Source organism: Myotis lucifugus, unplaced genomic scaffold (genome assembly GCF_000147115.1).
Source record: "Myotis lucifugus unplaced genomic scaffold, Myoluc2.0 scaffold_63, whole genome shotgun sequence".
NCBI lineage: Eukaryota > Metazoa > Chordata > Mammalia > Chiroptera > Vespertilionidae > Myotis > Myotis lucifugus.
This window is the reverse complement of record NW_005871111.1, coordinates 3044687-3061587: the sequence shown is the minus strand read 5'-3', so window position 1 is coordinate 3061587 and position 16901 is coordinate 3044687. Positions and strand designations below refer to the sequence as shown.

General features: G+C 43.8%; 1 protein-coding gene across 1 annotated transcript in view; it reads right to left on the bottom strand.

Moving 5' to 3' along the window:
- Positions 1 to 16901, bottom strand: part of ROR1 (receptor tyrosine kinase like orphan receptor 1) — a 164215-nt gene that overhangs the window by 28348 nt on the left and 118966 nt on the right. The window contains exons 5-7 of the mRNA XM_023754699.1: positions 12714 to 12841; positions 10086 to 10403; positions 7623 to 7868 (exon numbers count right to left, since the gene is read on the bottom strand). Coding sequence (XP_023610467.1) covers positions 7623 to 7868; positions 10086 to 10403; positions 12714 to 12841 — 692 coding nt within the window. The remainder of the gene's footprint in view (positions 1 to 7622; positions 7869 to 10085; positions 10404 to 12713; positions 12842 to 16901) is intronic.

The following is a 16901-nucleotide window of genomic DNA, read 5'->3' as shown; positions in this document are numbered from 1 at the left end:
GTAACAGTATTAATGGACCCACTTGTCCTCGGGCTTCCGGTTAGGGTCAGCCAATGGGAGGCATTGGCAGTATAAAAAGAACTGCCCAGGGCAAGAAGAGTACAGTCGATGTGTTTATTCCCAGGACTCCCTCCTTGCTGGGTTGTAGAGGGTTACCTTCAGCCTTCTATCTTAGGTCCCCGCATGTATTGGACAGCCCTCTCTCTTTAGCTTCAACTATGGAGTAAGGCAACTGATGGTCCCCTTGACTGCCCAGGCTTAGGATGGTAATGCCTCCCACTCCTGCTTGCCTGGGTTCTGCACGTTTGTTATTGGCTTTCCCTAATTCTGCCACCATTATAAATAGTCTCTTTATAAAATTCTCCATTTGTGCCTTTAGCTTCCTGCCAGAAACTGGACTGATACAAAGCCAATAACAACAATCCTTGTGGTGTTGTATCAGAATTCTGTCACCATAAAACGCAACATACAAAATTCCAAAATGGTCAAAGGGAAGTGACTAGAAATACAGGCTTTCAAGAGTTGGCATTTTTAGCTCTTAGAGTATATTTGCAAATACTGTGAGATTTAAGCAGCCCAGAAAACAACAAAGTTGACTAAATTTTGTATTCTTGTCCTAAATTTTTTTTTTTAGTTCTTTCTGGCTTGATGCATTGATGTTTTTGTTCCCTCTATATTTATAAACAAAACACTTTCTTTTCAGTGTTTCTAAACATAAAATCTACTTGGTTTGAAACCAAAGGGTTCGAACACTTTTTTTTTTAAAGGTTGGAAAACTTTTGACGTTTATTTCAAGCACGTTTTTGATTAAAAGATTCATTGAAGAAGCTTTCAATCAATGGATCAGTTTGATTCTGTAATTAGCACACAGTCCCTAATGTTCCAGTGCTGTTTTGAGGACCCAATGGTCAAGGTGGATTTTGTCCTTGAACGGTGTCTTAATAGATTTCATAACATGTGTTGGCTTGAGGTCTATTTTTTATTCTAACAGATTTCTATCTAATGTTGAAAAACTGCACAAATTTGTGTGAAACAAAACCTAGAAAAATGAAAACTGTAAATTAATCCTAGTATGTTATGATAGAGGAGGGAAAATTTTGGTGCCATCATTTCTTCATGCTGATGTGGGACTTGGCTTGGTTGAAATGCATTTCTGCACCGCAATTTTAAGCTTCAATAAAAGTTTGCTTGACTGATTGTCTCGTGATATTAAAAAAAAGAAAAAAGAAAAAAAAGATTTCTGTCCCCAAAGGGTTAAGAAGGGTAAAGATGACAGGGAGCACTTCCTACTGACCTGGTGGTTGACCCAAAGAGCTGAGAGCTTCTAAAACCTCGCTGCTTGAGTGGCTGACACACTGGGTCAAGACTCAATGTATATCGGGGACAGTGAAAAACACTTTTATGGTTATTTTATGGTTAAAATTATTTTATGGTTAAACATGTTTAGGGAACATGACTTAGTTACAAGGTTTGGGTAACTATTGTTCTTTACTTTGTTGAAAATGTATAAAGACCAGAGACCAAAGTACATCTTGAAAATCTCTGCAGTATAAAAATAACTCTTCCGGAAAGCTTCAGACTATACAAAGCAGTGCTCTATGCCTTCCTCCTTTTCCCCTCCCCACCATCCAGTTCACTGTAATGTTCAATTTTGGTTTGAAGAAATGGCTGAAAGACAAATTGCCTTACAACAGGTCTTCTATGAAATATGGGAGAAGGCTGCTGACAGAGCGAGTTAAAAACTGCAGTGTTCGCAATCTGGAAAACATCTGCCTTGCCCCGGACTGTAAACCACCGCGCTGTAGAAAATGGTTTGTGACAAAGCAGAACCCAGGGCGGGTACTTGTAAGGTTATGGGACAAGTCAGGGCTATTCAGGCACAGAACTGGGCAACATGCCCTTTGGCAAATGGCTGCAAGGCAAGGACTTAAAAGGAAACACAAGAGCAACAGGCCAGGTATGAAAACTCCAAACGGTGCCAAATGGTTCACTACTTTTCTTATCAATGGGCACACTTCAGTGGAGCTGGTTTAGGAGTAAACACCATACTGCTGCTTGGAAATTCTGGTTGTTTGGTGGAGGAAGAAAGCTTTAATTAGAGGTGAATCAGACACGCTGGCCTGGAAACATGGTCTCGGGACTGGATCTAGAGTAAAATAAAGGACCAAGGTTGAAAATCAGAACACCAATCCAATAGAGGCTCTGTCTCCCCACACAGTTCGAGAACAAAACAAGGAATTTCAATTAGTGGGAAAGAGAGAAGGAACATAAGTCACGTGGTAGAATACAGCCAAAATAAAATTGCCAGGTTCCTGCAAAAGGAACTCTTGGGGAAATAGACATTTTCCACAGCTTCGTCCCCAGAGCTGCGTAGAAAAGCAATGATAAGGGCGACAGTGAAACTGTGAACCTGGGAGGCGTGCCTAGGTGCCAGTTGGAAGGAACATAGGCAAATGTTTCTTTTTCGACTTACTTTCCACCCAACCCACGGTATTTGGCTTGGAAGGTGGCCACAGTGACTAGAGGTGAAAGTGTAGTGAATGAAGGTTTGCAGGCAGGATCTCAGGGAAGATGGCCAACTCTGAGGACTGGGGACCTGGGCTGCCGGGAAGGGAGGAGAGGGGGGACTTAACGGGAACAGGGCAAGCATGCGAGCCCGGGGTGAAGCTGCTGGGGGGTGGGGGTGAGGCGGTGGCTGAGACTACGTGGAGCACCTGGGGTCTTTCAGAGTAGATGTCTTTGTGGAGGGGGTTCCATTCTTGCACCTGAAGAGCTGCACAGAGTATCAATGGATAATGTCTCAAAGACCTAGAAAATGCATAATGATCAAAGAAAAGAGGAAGATGATAAAGGAATGTTTATTCCTCTACATAATCGAGATTTCAGTACTTGTGGCATGGTGGACAGAGGACTAGACCTGGAGTCCTGTGGACCTGGACTGAATCTTCGCTTTAGTAGAAGCAACATTGCCTCAGCTTCTCCATCAGTAAAATGGAGATGATTCCTTTATTCTGTGGTCAGTAGGAGGATCAATTAATTCAACATGTTTTATTGAGCACTAATTAATTCATAGGCCAGATGCTGGTAGAAAGAACTTCCAACAACCAGCAGCCATCATTAAAATGCAAAGTATATAACAGCAGCACACGTAAATGCTGGGAACCATACGACAGTGCCTAATGTGATTCATATTTCTTTCATCTGCCGCTTCCACTAGATTGTAAGCTACATGAGCGTATAGTCTGATCTAGCATGTTCACAAAGTCGGACACACAGTAGGAGCTCAACACATACTGGTTTCAATGAGTGACTGACTGAATACATAATTAACTATTCAATTGTTAGACGCCTGGGGCAGGAAAGAAAAGACTAGAAGGCTGAGAGGTCAGGTCTTGCCCAAACTATCTTCTGTTCTTTCACTTTCTCCAAGCACTGCCTGGGCACATGCACACAGTCCTAGCCAAGCCAATTCCCAGAACCCACAGCAGCCATATTTGGTTGTGCTTAATTTTATGTTCCGTCTTAGAGTGAAAGTTCATGGGAAAAACATTCTGTGGCTGACTATTCTCTAGTGCTTTTATTCTAGAAAGTACCACAATGCTCACATTCTGCATTTAATTAGGCCAGTACCTCTTTTAGCCTTACTGAGTTGAAACAAAAGCAAAAGTTATCAGTGGGAAAATGAGAAACCCCATGGAGATTTTGAGATCTCCTTAACTTTGACTTAACTAACGAATACAGGAACATCTCATGAGACTCCATCCCATTCGGGAGGGAAGTGGAAAAGGACTCATTTCAAATCTGCCCCCCATGCTTATAACTCATGGAAAGATGAAAAGTTGTTCTCAATACTGGCCATAGGCTTGAGTCCTGGATCCACTTCTTATTAACCTTATGGCCTTGAACAAGTCACTTAACTTCTCCAAGTCTCAGTGTTCTTTTCTTGGGTAAAATAAAACCCAACTCAAAGGGTTACAGGACTACTATACATAAGATCATGCATAAAAAACTCTTAGCATCGTCTTTGGCTCATTGTAAGCTCTGAGTAAGTGGTAACTGATGTTTAATATTATTGTTATTCTACACTCTAAATTATATAATTTATGCAATAAATATAAAATACTATATTCTACAATGTAAATTGTATAATTCCTATCCAGCCTCAGGGTTCCTCAACCCTGGCATTGTTGACATTGGGGCTGGAAAATTCTGGGGTTGTTCTGTGCATCCTGGGATGTTGAGCAGCATCCTTGGACTCTGTCCCATAGATGGCAACCCCACCCCATTGTGACAACCAAAATCTCTCCAGACACTGCCAAATGTCCCCTGGAAAGCAAACTTCCCCTGGTTGAGAATCACTGGTACAGAAGAAAGAGCAGTGCGTGGGCCTAAGCAGTGGTCGGCAAACTGTGGCTCGGCAAACCACGGCTCGCGAACCATATGTGGCTCTTTGGCCCCTTGAGTGTGGCTCTTCCACAAAATACCAACTTCTGCGCATGGGCCACGAAGTTTCAATCACACTGTACGTGCGCGCCTGCACGTGGTATTTTGTGGAAGAGCCACACAAAGAGCTGCATGTGGCTCGCGAGCAGCTGCGGTTTGCCGACCACGGCCCTAGAGATAGGAGGCCTCATTCCCATGAGTTAATTTGTGATCATAGGTAAGTCCTACCACTTCCCTGGACTTCGGTTTTCCTGTATAGTAAAAAGGGCAGGAAATCCCTACTTTATCTTTCATGATTTTTGTAACGACGAAATAAGAAAAAAAATTCAAATGCTCTAAAGAAGTGTTATACAGTAGGACTGTCTTATGATTATTTTGTCAGAGGTTGGTGACTGAGGGACAATTACAACAAGCCTTGCCTTGGAACAGCCAGCGCTGACCTGCTCTCCTCTTTAATTCTCATCCTGGGACCACGGCCTCCCTGTTCCTTTAAAGGATGTATCTGTGGCTTGGCCTGAAGAATTCAAGAGGAACTGTTTTCTTTCAAAATGAAATAAAAATGTTCTTTTTTTAAAAAAAAATTATTTTTGTAAGTGGTGAAAACTGCCTTGTCATCTCCAGATTTATCTTTCATCTAAATTTATCTCTCAGATGACTAGAATTAACCAGTCCTCTGGATTTTAACTGTGTCCTCTACAGATTGATACTCAGAAAGAAATATTCTGAAGGTCTCCAATATCACTGCACTGATTAATACTTTAATAATACACTGAGTAATGCTGTGATACATTTCTTTATCAGCAAGGGACCATTTTTCTTATGTCATATCATATTATGGGAATCGATATACTGGAATCTAGAGGTTGAGCCTATTGTCTTTTCTCTATTCCTGAAAAATCTTTAAATGGGAGATAGTAGAGTGTCTTGGAAAAGAGCTTTGGCTTTGAGTTTGGTTAGAGCTTATGTGGACAGATGATGGTTCAAAGTCCAACCCCATCAGTTATGTGATTTAGACAACTCCTTTAGCCCTTCGGAACCCCAGTGGATTATGGTAATAACCCCACTGCCCAGTACGGTTCTGAGGTTTAAATGGAGATGAATATATAAAGCAAGGAGCATCCTGTATGCACATGGTAGGCGTTTTGTAGATGCAGGTGATCTTTCTCTTTCTGTCCACATTCTGAAAGGCTGTTCAAGGATTTCTTTCATCCCTCAGAGCATGTGTTTGGTCTGACTGCTTCAAGAAGGCCGTTGAAATGAAAACCAATACTTCTTCAGTATACTTTAGAGTCTTGACTTAAACTAATGGTAATAAAGCTTGAAGCACATTATCAACAAATCTTCCAGTTTATGAGCAAATCCCCTCCATATTTCTGATGGATATTAGTTGGAAATTAAGGGTCAGATGTCACCTAAAGGACAACTGCATTCACCCCGAGTGGAGTGAACAATGTGTTTCTTCCTTAAAATAATTCATTTTATCTTCTTAAGGACAAACATCAGCATCCTGAGGCAGCACAATCCAGTGGCAGGAAGAGGAGCGTGGAGTCAGACAGACCTGCCATTACTAGCTGGGTGATTTTGAGGCTCTCTGAGCCTCAGTTTCTTCATCTGCAAGGGTTGATAATATCTATCACAGTGTGAGGGTGAGGAGAAATAAAGCCCATGAAAGCCCCAAGCACCATGCCTGGCTCATAGGGGTGCTCAATAAGTGCTGCCTTTACCCTTGTCCCTCTTGCAGATCTCCATACCTTACCTGGCTTAGGAGAAGGGATGGGGTAACTAAGTACATTATCAGCCTATATTTTATTGTTATTCCCTTCCTATTTATGTTGAATGTAGCATGCAGGGTAAGCCACACATTATTAAGTGGAAACCATTTTAAAAATACAGGGTTATTTGCTTTGAAGTTTCCAATGGTGGCTCTGGAAGAGGTAACTTCATAATTTGTTCTTCACGCTGCATGTGAAGGTATTTTAAAGCCCAGCAAGACAAAAGGAGTCTGGTCACCTCTTTTTCAAACTTGGCATGTTTAACCATCCATAAAACCATTTTGCAGGGGACAATACGGTAACAAGTAACACATAAGAACAAAACTGTAGGATAATAGTGTCCCAAATTTTCATCACTAAGGGTTCTAGTTCATATTTATATTGCTTTCTCTTCTGGACCTCTTTAGTGCGTTTTAGCTTCCTCTTCTTGGTTCCGTAATGTTTGTGCTAACTTCCATTGTATCATACACATTGCATTGTGATTGTGATGGGGGTCACATTCTATTCCTCTTTCAACCCCCCTGCTCCACAGTGGGCTCTCAAACAGTACTTGGCAAACTGAGAGCAAGCATCCCTATGTACACAGACTGTTTACGACTTATCCTAGATTCCTTTATGTAGATAATATTGATTAAACATTTGCTATCTTCCGGACATCGTAGGGTTTTTCAGTTAACAACTCATTTATGTTCACAATCAACCCTCCGTGTAGGTCATCATCATCTCCGTTTTACGGCTGTTCCTCCTTGGCAGTGACATCCCACCTCCCCTCCCCCCCCGAGGCCTGGGAAACCCCACCAACATTCTCCATGAGAACCAGGGTCAGGAAGATGAATCAGTCAAAGGAGCACCAAACCCCAGGCTCCAACAACATCTTCATTCTCTTTCTCCCACCCTCCAAGCATCTGCTAGGAAAAGGAACAAACTGATTCAGGAATCCCATTTTCTTCCTAGACTTCTGCGGTATATCCACCCATTGCCCTACATAACTGAGCAATAGCTCTGTATAGATTGCTCCGACCTTGTAGGTGTCCTCAAGGGCACAGGGAAAGCAGCTCTCTTCTGCTTCCAATACACCTGTTGTGCTACAAGGTACACTTGGACGTGGGAAATGTCTTTGTACGTGAATGACTGTGCTAAGCTGCTTCCTCTGTGCCTCGGAAGAGACGGTGCCTGTTACACCCACTAACACAATGGCTGCAGGAGTAAAAGGTCACTCCCTGTTTGGTACCTAAGAGGCATTTTATGGAGAAACAACAGGTGTATCTATCCTAGAAACATAGGTTGAGATCACACAAACGCCACGAATCTCCCTTGCCGCTCACAGGACGCTCCTAAGGAAAGGGGATGAGACGGGGCTCTGCTAAAGCTGATTGGACCGCAATAAAGGCGACGCGCGCTATTTACCACATGCTGGGATGTCGCACAGGTCGGACTTAAAGTTTTCATCCAAGGTGAAGCACCAGGGAGCTTCCTTCTGGTTCCCCGGGTTGCGGCAGTAGGAATGCCCTCCGTTCAGCTCTGGGAAGCGGAGGGCGGTGAAGGTGTGGGTGTGGGGGTACTGCGAGTTCCACGGCTGGCACTGGCGCCCTGACTTGGTGACACTGACGGTGCCCCGGTAGTCCACGCCCGTGCTGTTATAGCACTTGTGATCTGGAAAACACAAAGAAACGCCCACACTGTGAGGAAGAAACAGAGGAGGTGCGGGGCTCCCAGCCAGCAGTTCCTGCATTAACCTCAGGGCCAAGGCTCCCCTGCTGGTCAGGGGCCCTGTGGGCGGCCTTCCGGCATGCTGGGCTGGGACACGGCCCACCTTGCAGCTACATTCCTGGGAGGATTTAAAGCTTATGCTTCGGGAATAAAACCAGTACTCCACAAGTATTTTTAATATTGAACATGGGAAAAAATCAGAACTGGGGCATAGGAGTAATTTCCCAGTGAATGGTTCAGGGAAGGTTCAAGCTCAGCTGCTCTTTCCGCGCCTGCTTGAGGGCCTTTGGTAGGAACCATGCGATCAAGAAGCTAATCCACAGAGAATGCTTATTAGTGGCAGCGCATGGTGAGTGTCTAACAGGAGCTAAGCCATCTCCGTGCTGAGGGACTGGACACCCTTGAGGAGCAGGTCTGAATAAGTACTCCTCCCACGTGACCATGGGGGCTGTTACTTAAAATCCCTCTTTAAAAAATCTATTGAGTTGTAATAGTAATACCGATGATATTGTTACTATTATGTGCTAAGAATAGTTCTAAGCATTTTAGATGCATTAAGTTATTTAACTAATAAAGTAGTATTAACTACCCAAAGGGAATAAAAGAATTTATCAATGAGTGTCATTCTAGATCAGTGGTTCTCAACCTTCCTAATGCCGCGACCCTTTAATACAGTTCCTCATGTTGTGGTGACCCCCAACCATAAAATTATTTTCGTGGCTACTTCATAACTGTAATTTTGCTACTGTTATGAATTGTAATGTAAACATCTGATATGGAGGATGTATTTTCATTGTTACACATTGAACATAATTAAAGTATAGTGATTAATCACAAAAACAATATGTAATTACATATGTGTTTTCCGATGGTCTTAGGTGACCCTTGTGAAAGGGTCGTTCGACCCCCCAAAGGGGTCACGACCCACAGGTTGAGAACCGCTGTTCTAGATGAATGGGAAATGCAGAGAGGAGCAGTCTTTAGCTTGAGGGTGGTAAGAGGATAGAGAGAGGATGGAGCCCCATATACATATCTTTAAAATTGTGGTACACGACACATATCATAAAATTTACCATTAATGCATTTAGAACATTCAAAATAGTGTGCAACCTCCACATTATCTTGTTCTGGAACCATAAATCATCCCCAAAGGAAACCTTATACACATTGAGCAGTCATTTCCCACCACCCTGGACCCCCTTCCCCAGCCCCTGGCAACCACTAATCTGTTTTCTTGTCTCTATGGACTTGTCTATTCTGGATATTTCACATAAATGGAATCACACAGTGGAGTCTGGCTTCTTTCACTATCATAATGTTTCCAAGGTTTAGTCATGTTGTAATAAGATTTTATTCCTTTTTATGGTAGAATAATAATTCATTTTATTCTGCTTTATGGATGAATAATATTTATTCCTCTTTATGGGTGAATGATACTTACTGGTTTTTATGGATGAGCAATATTTCATTATGTGGATATACCACAATTTGTTTATCCACTTATCCACTGATGAACATTTGGGTTGTTTCCACCTTTTAGTTATTGTGAGCAGAGCTGTTACGAACACTTGCATATAAGTTTTTGTTTGAACACCTGTTTTTAATTCTTTTGGGTATATACCCAGGAGTGGCACTGCTGGGTCATATGGTAATTCTATTTTTAAGTCATTGAGGAACTAGCAACCATATTTTAAAATTATTATCTTCATGAAGCTTCTTGAAGGTAGACCGCACATGGTGTATATTTAGCCCATTGGAAGGTAATCTATTAGTAGAAACCATTATTGTGGATCAAATTCTAGTTTTTACTGTGCCATGGGGTGGCTGGCCCCCAAGGCAGCACAGAGGGCCAGGGGCTACCACCTACTTTTTTTTAAAATTGATCTTAAAGAGAGGAAGGAGCCAAGGATATTTTTTCCCATTGCTTTTTTAGAGAGAGTGGAAAGAAGGAAGGGAGGGGGAGAGAGGCAGAGGAGAAAGAGAGAGAAACATTGATGTGTCTACGTCAACTGGTTGCCTCCTGCACGCACCCCCAACAGTGCCGGGGATTGAACCTACAACCCAGGTGCGTGCCCTTGACCGGGAATCAAACCTGAGGCCCTTTGGTTCCCCAGGGCCAACACTCTAACTGCTTAGCCACACCGGCCAGAGCCCACCTACTTTTATTGATAGGATCCGCCATGGGAATTCCAATCCGGATGCAGTTGGCAGCCTCAGGGCTCTCTGGCTGCGGGAGATCTTCACAGTTGGGCAGCTTCAGCCTCATCAGAATCATGGGATTCGATCTTGCAAAAATGTACTCTGTCTGACACAGGACGTTTTCCAGGATTTCACATTCATCGCGACACAAGTCACGGGGCTTTGGGATGGAAGAGGTCTCGTCGCAGTACGGGAAGGCGTAGTGGCACAGGGAAGGAATGGCGAACTGGGAACACTTATCAGATAAGTGACTGGAGGTGCCAATCATGGTGAAGGCAGCTGGAAAACAAACACAGTTATTAACTCCCAGGGCTGGGGTTGATCTGTGGTGATCTAGCCAACAAGTATCAGATATAAACACACACTGGAAGGGATCTGCCGGGCTCAGACAGGCAAGGCCGGGAGGAGGAGATTCATGTCAGATGTCTAAGCAGCTTACTTTCACTGTCTTGAAAAAAATCATTTTGACTATAAAGTTAAAAAACACACACACACAGGATTAAGTTACATATGTACCGTTTCCTAATAAAAAAGAATTAATTAGGTTAAAGGACAATATATTTTTCATTTTACTACAAAGCAACAGAACGTTGTGTTTCATCCGGTACTTTTTATTGGTTCGGTGAGGTTTCTGAAGCGTTTGACAGCTGCAGGCCAGGACGCGTGGGACGGGGCGGCTGGGCCTGAGCGCAGGACTCGGTCTGTGTTTCGCCTCTCAGCTGGTGGGTGACTTCGGGGAACTTGTGTAATTTCTTTGTGGCTTGAATACTTGCTACGCCATCTTCCGAAAAGGAGGCAGCTCGCTTAGAAGTTCTCCAAGAGCACAACTCAGTTATTCCAGTGAGGATTAAGGAATGTTAATGGTCACTTAGCCTAACCTCAGATCCAGCACGGTTTCCAAGCACAAAGCGAGCGCCAGCCTCCCTCTGCATTCCTCCATTGACAAAGGGCTTACTCACAAGGCAGCCTAAGAGGTTGCTGGTACATTGTTTCCCAAAGAAAGTTCCTCCGAATAATGATTACGTAGAACATTAATAGCGTTGGAGAAACTAGGGTTCCATAGCCAAAGAAGTTTGGGAAATGCAGGGTTAAACAAAGTTCACTGGATTTTTTTATTATTATTTTTTTTACTGTAATACTTTCCAGTAAGCTGATGCCCATTGAAAATGTTGGAGAGGATTTTTATAAACGGGTGACCAAATATTTATAACAGAACTCCCATTTATTTTCGTGAGTACTTAGTAAAAAGTATGTTCGACGTTTCTCCTACCAGGTCGAAATGTGCCTTCAGCAGCTCCTCCCCATCACCCCTACTTCCCAGAATCCTTCCCCCTGAAAGCCTGAGGGCTTCAGCAAATGGCAACTACATCTTCCTACTGGTGCTTCTCTAGGTTAAGTAGCTCCTGCAGCCACCTCTTTGTTCCTTCAAATTCCTCACAGGACACAGTTTCTGGACTTTTTGATGTTCGCTGTGCCTACCTTGGGTTTGTTCTTACCTCTCTTAAGTCCCAGGGTTGCCAGATCAAGTACAAGGCACCCAGTTACATTTGAATTTCAGATAAACACTTGGGACATCCTTCTTTTAAAAAATGATCAGTTGTTTATCTAAAATGCAAATGTAACTGGATGGCCTGTATTTTTATTTACTAAGGCTGGAAACCTTAGTACAGTGGTTCTCAACCTTCTGGCCCTTTAAATACAGTTCCTCATGTTGTGACCCAACCATAAAATTATTTCTGTTGCTACTTCATAACTGTAATGTTGCTACTGTTATGAATCGTAATGTAAATATCTGATATGCAGGATGGTCTTAGGCAACCCCTGTGAAAGGGTCGTTCCGCTGCCTTAGTAGAATCTCATAAAGGCAATTTGAATGGCTTGCAAGAGTCCGTGGCACAGAGGTATAATAACTGCACAATAGGTACAAAGTGGCTCTAAGCACCAGAACTAGGTGTGCAAACTCACAGAAGATAACCTACACTACCTAACTCCTGTGTGCTAAAAAGTGCTGCACTATTAGATCTCCGTTAAGATGCTTTCAATTCTGAAAAATGAAGGGCAAACTCTAGAGAGCTGGAGCAGGAAGAGATCCATGACCATCTTGCCTCATCATTCATGTCACAGATGAAGAAAGAGTTTCACAGAGAGTAAGAGATTTCCCTAAAGTCACAGAAATGTGATTCAGGGATTAGAGTCCAGAATCCTAGACTCTAAACTCATTCCCTTTCTGTCCACATGGTGTGGCTTCCAAACAGTAAGCTCTGTGAGGGCAGAAACAACCGGCCTTATTCCCCACACCATCATATACCCCAGTGCCCAGGTACCTCAAAGACATTCAGCAATATTTACTGAGTGTTTAAGTGAACGTGAGGCTTTTCAAAGCTCCCCTTTCCTCTAAGAGCAGCCTTCAATAAATTATTTTAATGTCAATTTTAGTAATATTTTAATGATCATATCTCATGTTCTTTATGGTCCTGCTCCTAACCCCCACGCCTGCCTAACCCTTGGCCAACAGAGGACCTTAAGAAAACTATTGGTGAGAAAAACAGTTATTCAAGATATAAACAGAATGTCAGTGGTGTTACCTACCTGTGATCTGATTTTCTATTTCCCCTTGCATGTGCAAAGACTCCATATAGACGGTGCGGTTGCCAATAAATCTTGCGCATGCAATCCCTCTGTATGGTTGACAGAATCCATCTTCTTCATATTCATCTCTAAAAACAGAGCATAGACATTAACTGATGCAGTATATACGGTACACGTAGACACAGTTGGATCTGATTGCACGATGCCCTAAACAGCCACTAGGGGGCGCAGTTGAGCATAGTATCCTAAAGACTGGGCTAAGGAATCAAACTTTTCCTCAGTTCCATCCATCACTTAAAACATCTGTTGGTCACATTGGTCAAGTTTCCTTCACCCCCAGAAAACCATCCTGAAGCACAAAATCATCCTTAAATATGGGAGAAAACACTTTTATTTTCGCAGCTGGTGGTGGGCTGGAAGATGAAGTAGTTATAAGAGTAAAGAGGAAATGAATTGAAAATCTGGGCACATGTTCTACAGTTTTTGTTTTGCTTTGTTTTGTTTTTAAACAGATTATTTCTGCTTCATTTGATACAAAGGCGTGGGCGAATTCTGCCCAAGATCCACGCTAACTGATAGGTCAATTAGGTGGCCCCACGGGGTGAGAGGCTAGGTGCAGCTGGGAAGAAACCATAAGGGCCTATGATAAGCAAGACACCAGAGTACAGAGTGCCCAGCTGTTCCTCAGAGGCTGACCACAGCCAAAGGCCACCTTCCACACTGACGGGCGGACTTTCACCCAGGGTGTTCCTCCTCTCTGTTAACCCGGCTACAGTCAATACATCGTCTGAACAAAATAGCATCTTTCCTCTTTGGTTTCTTTTAAGTTAAAGTACATTAAAGCCAAAGTCAGGAGAAACAAAATTCCCTTCCTGGGTTTAATATTCTCACATCCTTAGGCAAGCTCTCTAAGCCTCTGAGCCACATATATGGATGGTAACAGTTGCCCTCTCTCCCCTATTGGCCAAAACTCATGAGGAGCCTCCGGAACAGAGGTAACGTGATTTTTTTTAAACTAGCGGCCAAGTGCATGACATTTGTGCACTGGGGGGGGGGGGGGGGGCTCAGCCCGGCCTGCACCCTCCCGCAGTCCAGGACCCCTCGGGGAATGCCCACCTGCTGCAGAGGTGGGAGAGGCTCCAGCCACTGCTCTGAGCTCGCCAGCTATGAGCCCGGCTTCTGGCTGAGCAGTGCTCCCCCTGTGGGAGCACACTGACCACCAGGGGGCAGCTCTTGTGTTGAGCGCCTGCCCCCTGGTGGTCAGTGTGCATCATAGTGACCAGTCATTCTCCTGTTCGGTCGATTTGCCTATTAGGGTTTTATTATATAGGATTATTACAATGACCAAAGAGGACATTTATTTTTAAGCACAATTATTTACTAAGCTCCTACTTTGTAACAAGGACTATGGTCAGGACTATGGGGTGAGGGTTGAATGTGGGAATCTAGAGAGCCCAGTATAATAGAAAACCAGGTGAATAAAAAAAAACTTGATAGGGCTGATTCTTAAGACAATAGTTCTCAGCTGCTTTCTGCTCCCTAGTCATTAAAACAGTCCTTTTGAAGGTGGAGATGGGGGAAGTATCTTTAGTTTAGACTTGAAAATAGTCTCTTGCAAAACTTTTAAAACATAACCTTTAAATACGATTACAGATGAATATATCATATCCTCGACATAAAGACATTGAAATTTTAATGTTGCAAAATCCTGCAAGCACTCTACATGTTTACTTTCATAAATCCTAGAGCAATGTTGAAGTCTTTTTGGCTCACATTTAACTTGGGTTGTAAAATTAACCCCACTTTTATTGGGTAACTAATACCATAAACCCATAGGGAGAAAGAAGGTTCTGGATGACCTAGACTTGCATCTTGGAAGCCGAAGTCCTGAGACACCTCCCTCCGTCCCCTGCTATTACAGATGATGCCTTTCTATCCCCAGGCATTAGCGGAGCCCGGGACTCGTAAGGTGTCATTATGAGAACACCTCTTCCTCCCCCACACTACATTCTCGAGGCCTCAATTTATATCTCTTGGGAGGACAAAACCCTGGAATTACCCTCCATTATAAATCCCCAACCGACTGGGAGTTCCCATATTTTATGTGAGAGGCTTAGGCTAAACTTCTTACCACCTTTCCAGTTCAAGACTCTAAAAAGACTCTTTGAATACTTTTTTTTTCCAGAATAAAATGGAATGCAACTCCCTTGCCGAACATTTCTTGTCAATGAAAGGCTTCGAGCTGCAGGTGGATTGAATTTTTGACTGTGCCCAGAATTCCTGACATTCTGGCCAGTCTCTTGGGGGCAGATCTAAAAAACTCACACGAAACGCACAAACACAAACAACAACATGGCATCTGCTGGGGAGCAGCGCTCAGCCCTGGCTGCCTACACGCCTCTCCTCAGGCGGCTTTGAAAATACCAAGGCCAAGCCCCACCTCGGACCTATTAAATCCCTCTTCTCGGGGGGACACAGCTCGGGCATTCATGCTTTTATAAAAGCTCTGGGGTGATTTGAATGTGGTTGAGACCCACAGCACTAGAAAAACAAACAGGTATTAAGTGCCTGCCACTCTCCCTACTGGGTACTGTGCTAAGTGCTCTCTTCAAAGCTGCCCCTTAGGCAGCGTTATCCTCTGTATTTTACAGAGCGAGACACTCAAATTCAGAGAAGCTAAGTAAGTGGCTCAAATTCAAAGCCAGTAAGTGGTGGACACAGGATGTAAACTTAAAATTTAAGCTCAAGCCATTACACCGTGTTGTTAGATTTGTAATGATGTTCTCTGCTTTTCCAGACCCTCTTTTAACTCAATCAGCCTAATTTATAAATAAGGGACTTTATAAGGTGCCTTTCTTGTGTACCAGGCACTAAGTTTCACTTAAATATAAAACTGACATTAAGCCTGGCCGGCTTGGGTCAGTGGATGAGTGTTGACCGACCTCTGAACCAGGAGGTCATGGTTCAATTCCCAGTCAGCACACATGCCCAGGTTGTGGGCTCGATCCCCAGTGTGGGGTGTGCAGGAGGAAGCTGATGGATGATTCTGTTCTCATAATTGATTTTCTATCTCTCTCTACCTCTCCATTGTTTTCTGAAATCAATAAAAATAGATTTTTAAAAGTTTAATTAAAAAAACTGACAGTAAGTCATTTAATCCTGACAACAGTCCTATAAAGAAGGTGAAGATATAATTATTCCCATTTTACAAATGAGAAAACTGAGGGTTGGGAAGAGTAAAGAACTTGTCCAAAGTTACATAGCTAGATTTGCCCCAAACTAGTGCTTGTAACCATGGCCCACAGCTTCCTGCCAAATGGCCTGGTTATGGAAATGTTGGCACTGCCTACAGGGGCTTTGCGCTGTGAAGATGCCGGGTGGCAACGAAGGTTTTCTTTTAAACGTAAAGTCACAAGTGCCTTTCATCCTTTCCATTTTCCCCACTGGCCTGGGCTGGAGAGAAACCAGTGCTCCTCCAGCATCCATCAGCGTCATGCTTTTCTCCAGCGTACACTTCTTTCATCCTTGATGCCCTCCATGCTCAGCAAATTAAAAACATGACGCGGCAAGGCTGCGTGAGCACAAGGGCACTTGCAAGGAGCGCGCCAAGGCTGCGTTCTACGGAGAAGAAAAGTGTGGCTGAAAGGGCAAGTGGCATTTCAGCCGTTCATCACAGCGGCCGCACCGCCTTGCACGGCTACCTTGCCTCTCGATGATGTGGAGACGCAGCAGGGTTGCTTTGTGATGGGAACTCATGTTTCTCCTAAAGGTCATTCAGTGGCCACATCGCCAGCCTCTTGGACCCCCCAAACTCGCTGTCATGTGACAGGGAAAAGCAAATACAGCCTGCCCTGCACCGCCAGGGTCGCCCCCATTCCCCAGGGGAAGGAGCTTATAAGGGATTGTCAAAGGGGGCCGAGAGTGATCGCAACCACTGTGGCAGCAGAAGGATCGCCCAGGAAGCACGTAGACCAAGGAAAGGGACGCGCGGCCACTGCAAGTCGCAGCCCAAAGGAGTTTGACAGCGACAGTGGAAGTCCATCGCTACAAATGCTGGGCAAGCTGCTCAGGTCAGTGAGCAAAGAAGGGAATGCTCTGAAAATGAGAAGTGCATTGCACAATAGGAGGCCAGATGTTAGCATTAGGGGAAATGGGATGAGCCTTTCTTCATACCAGGCACGCCCCCAA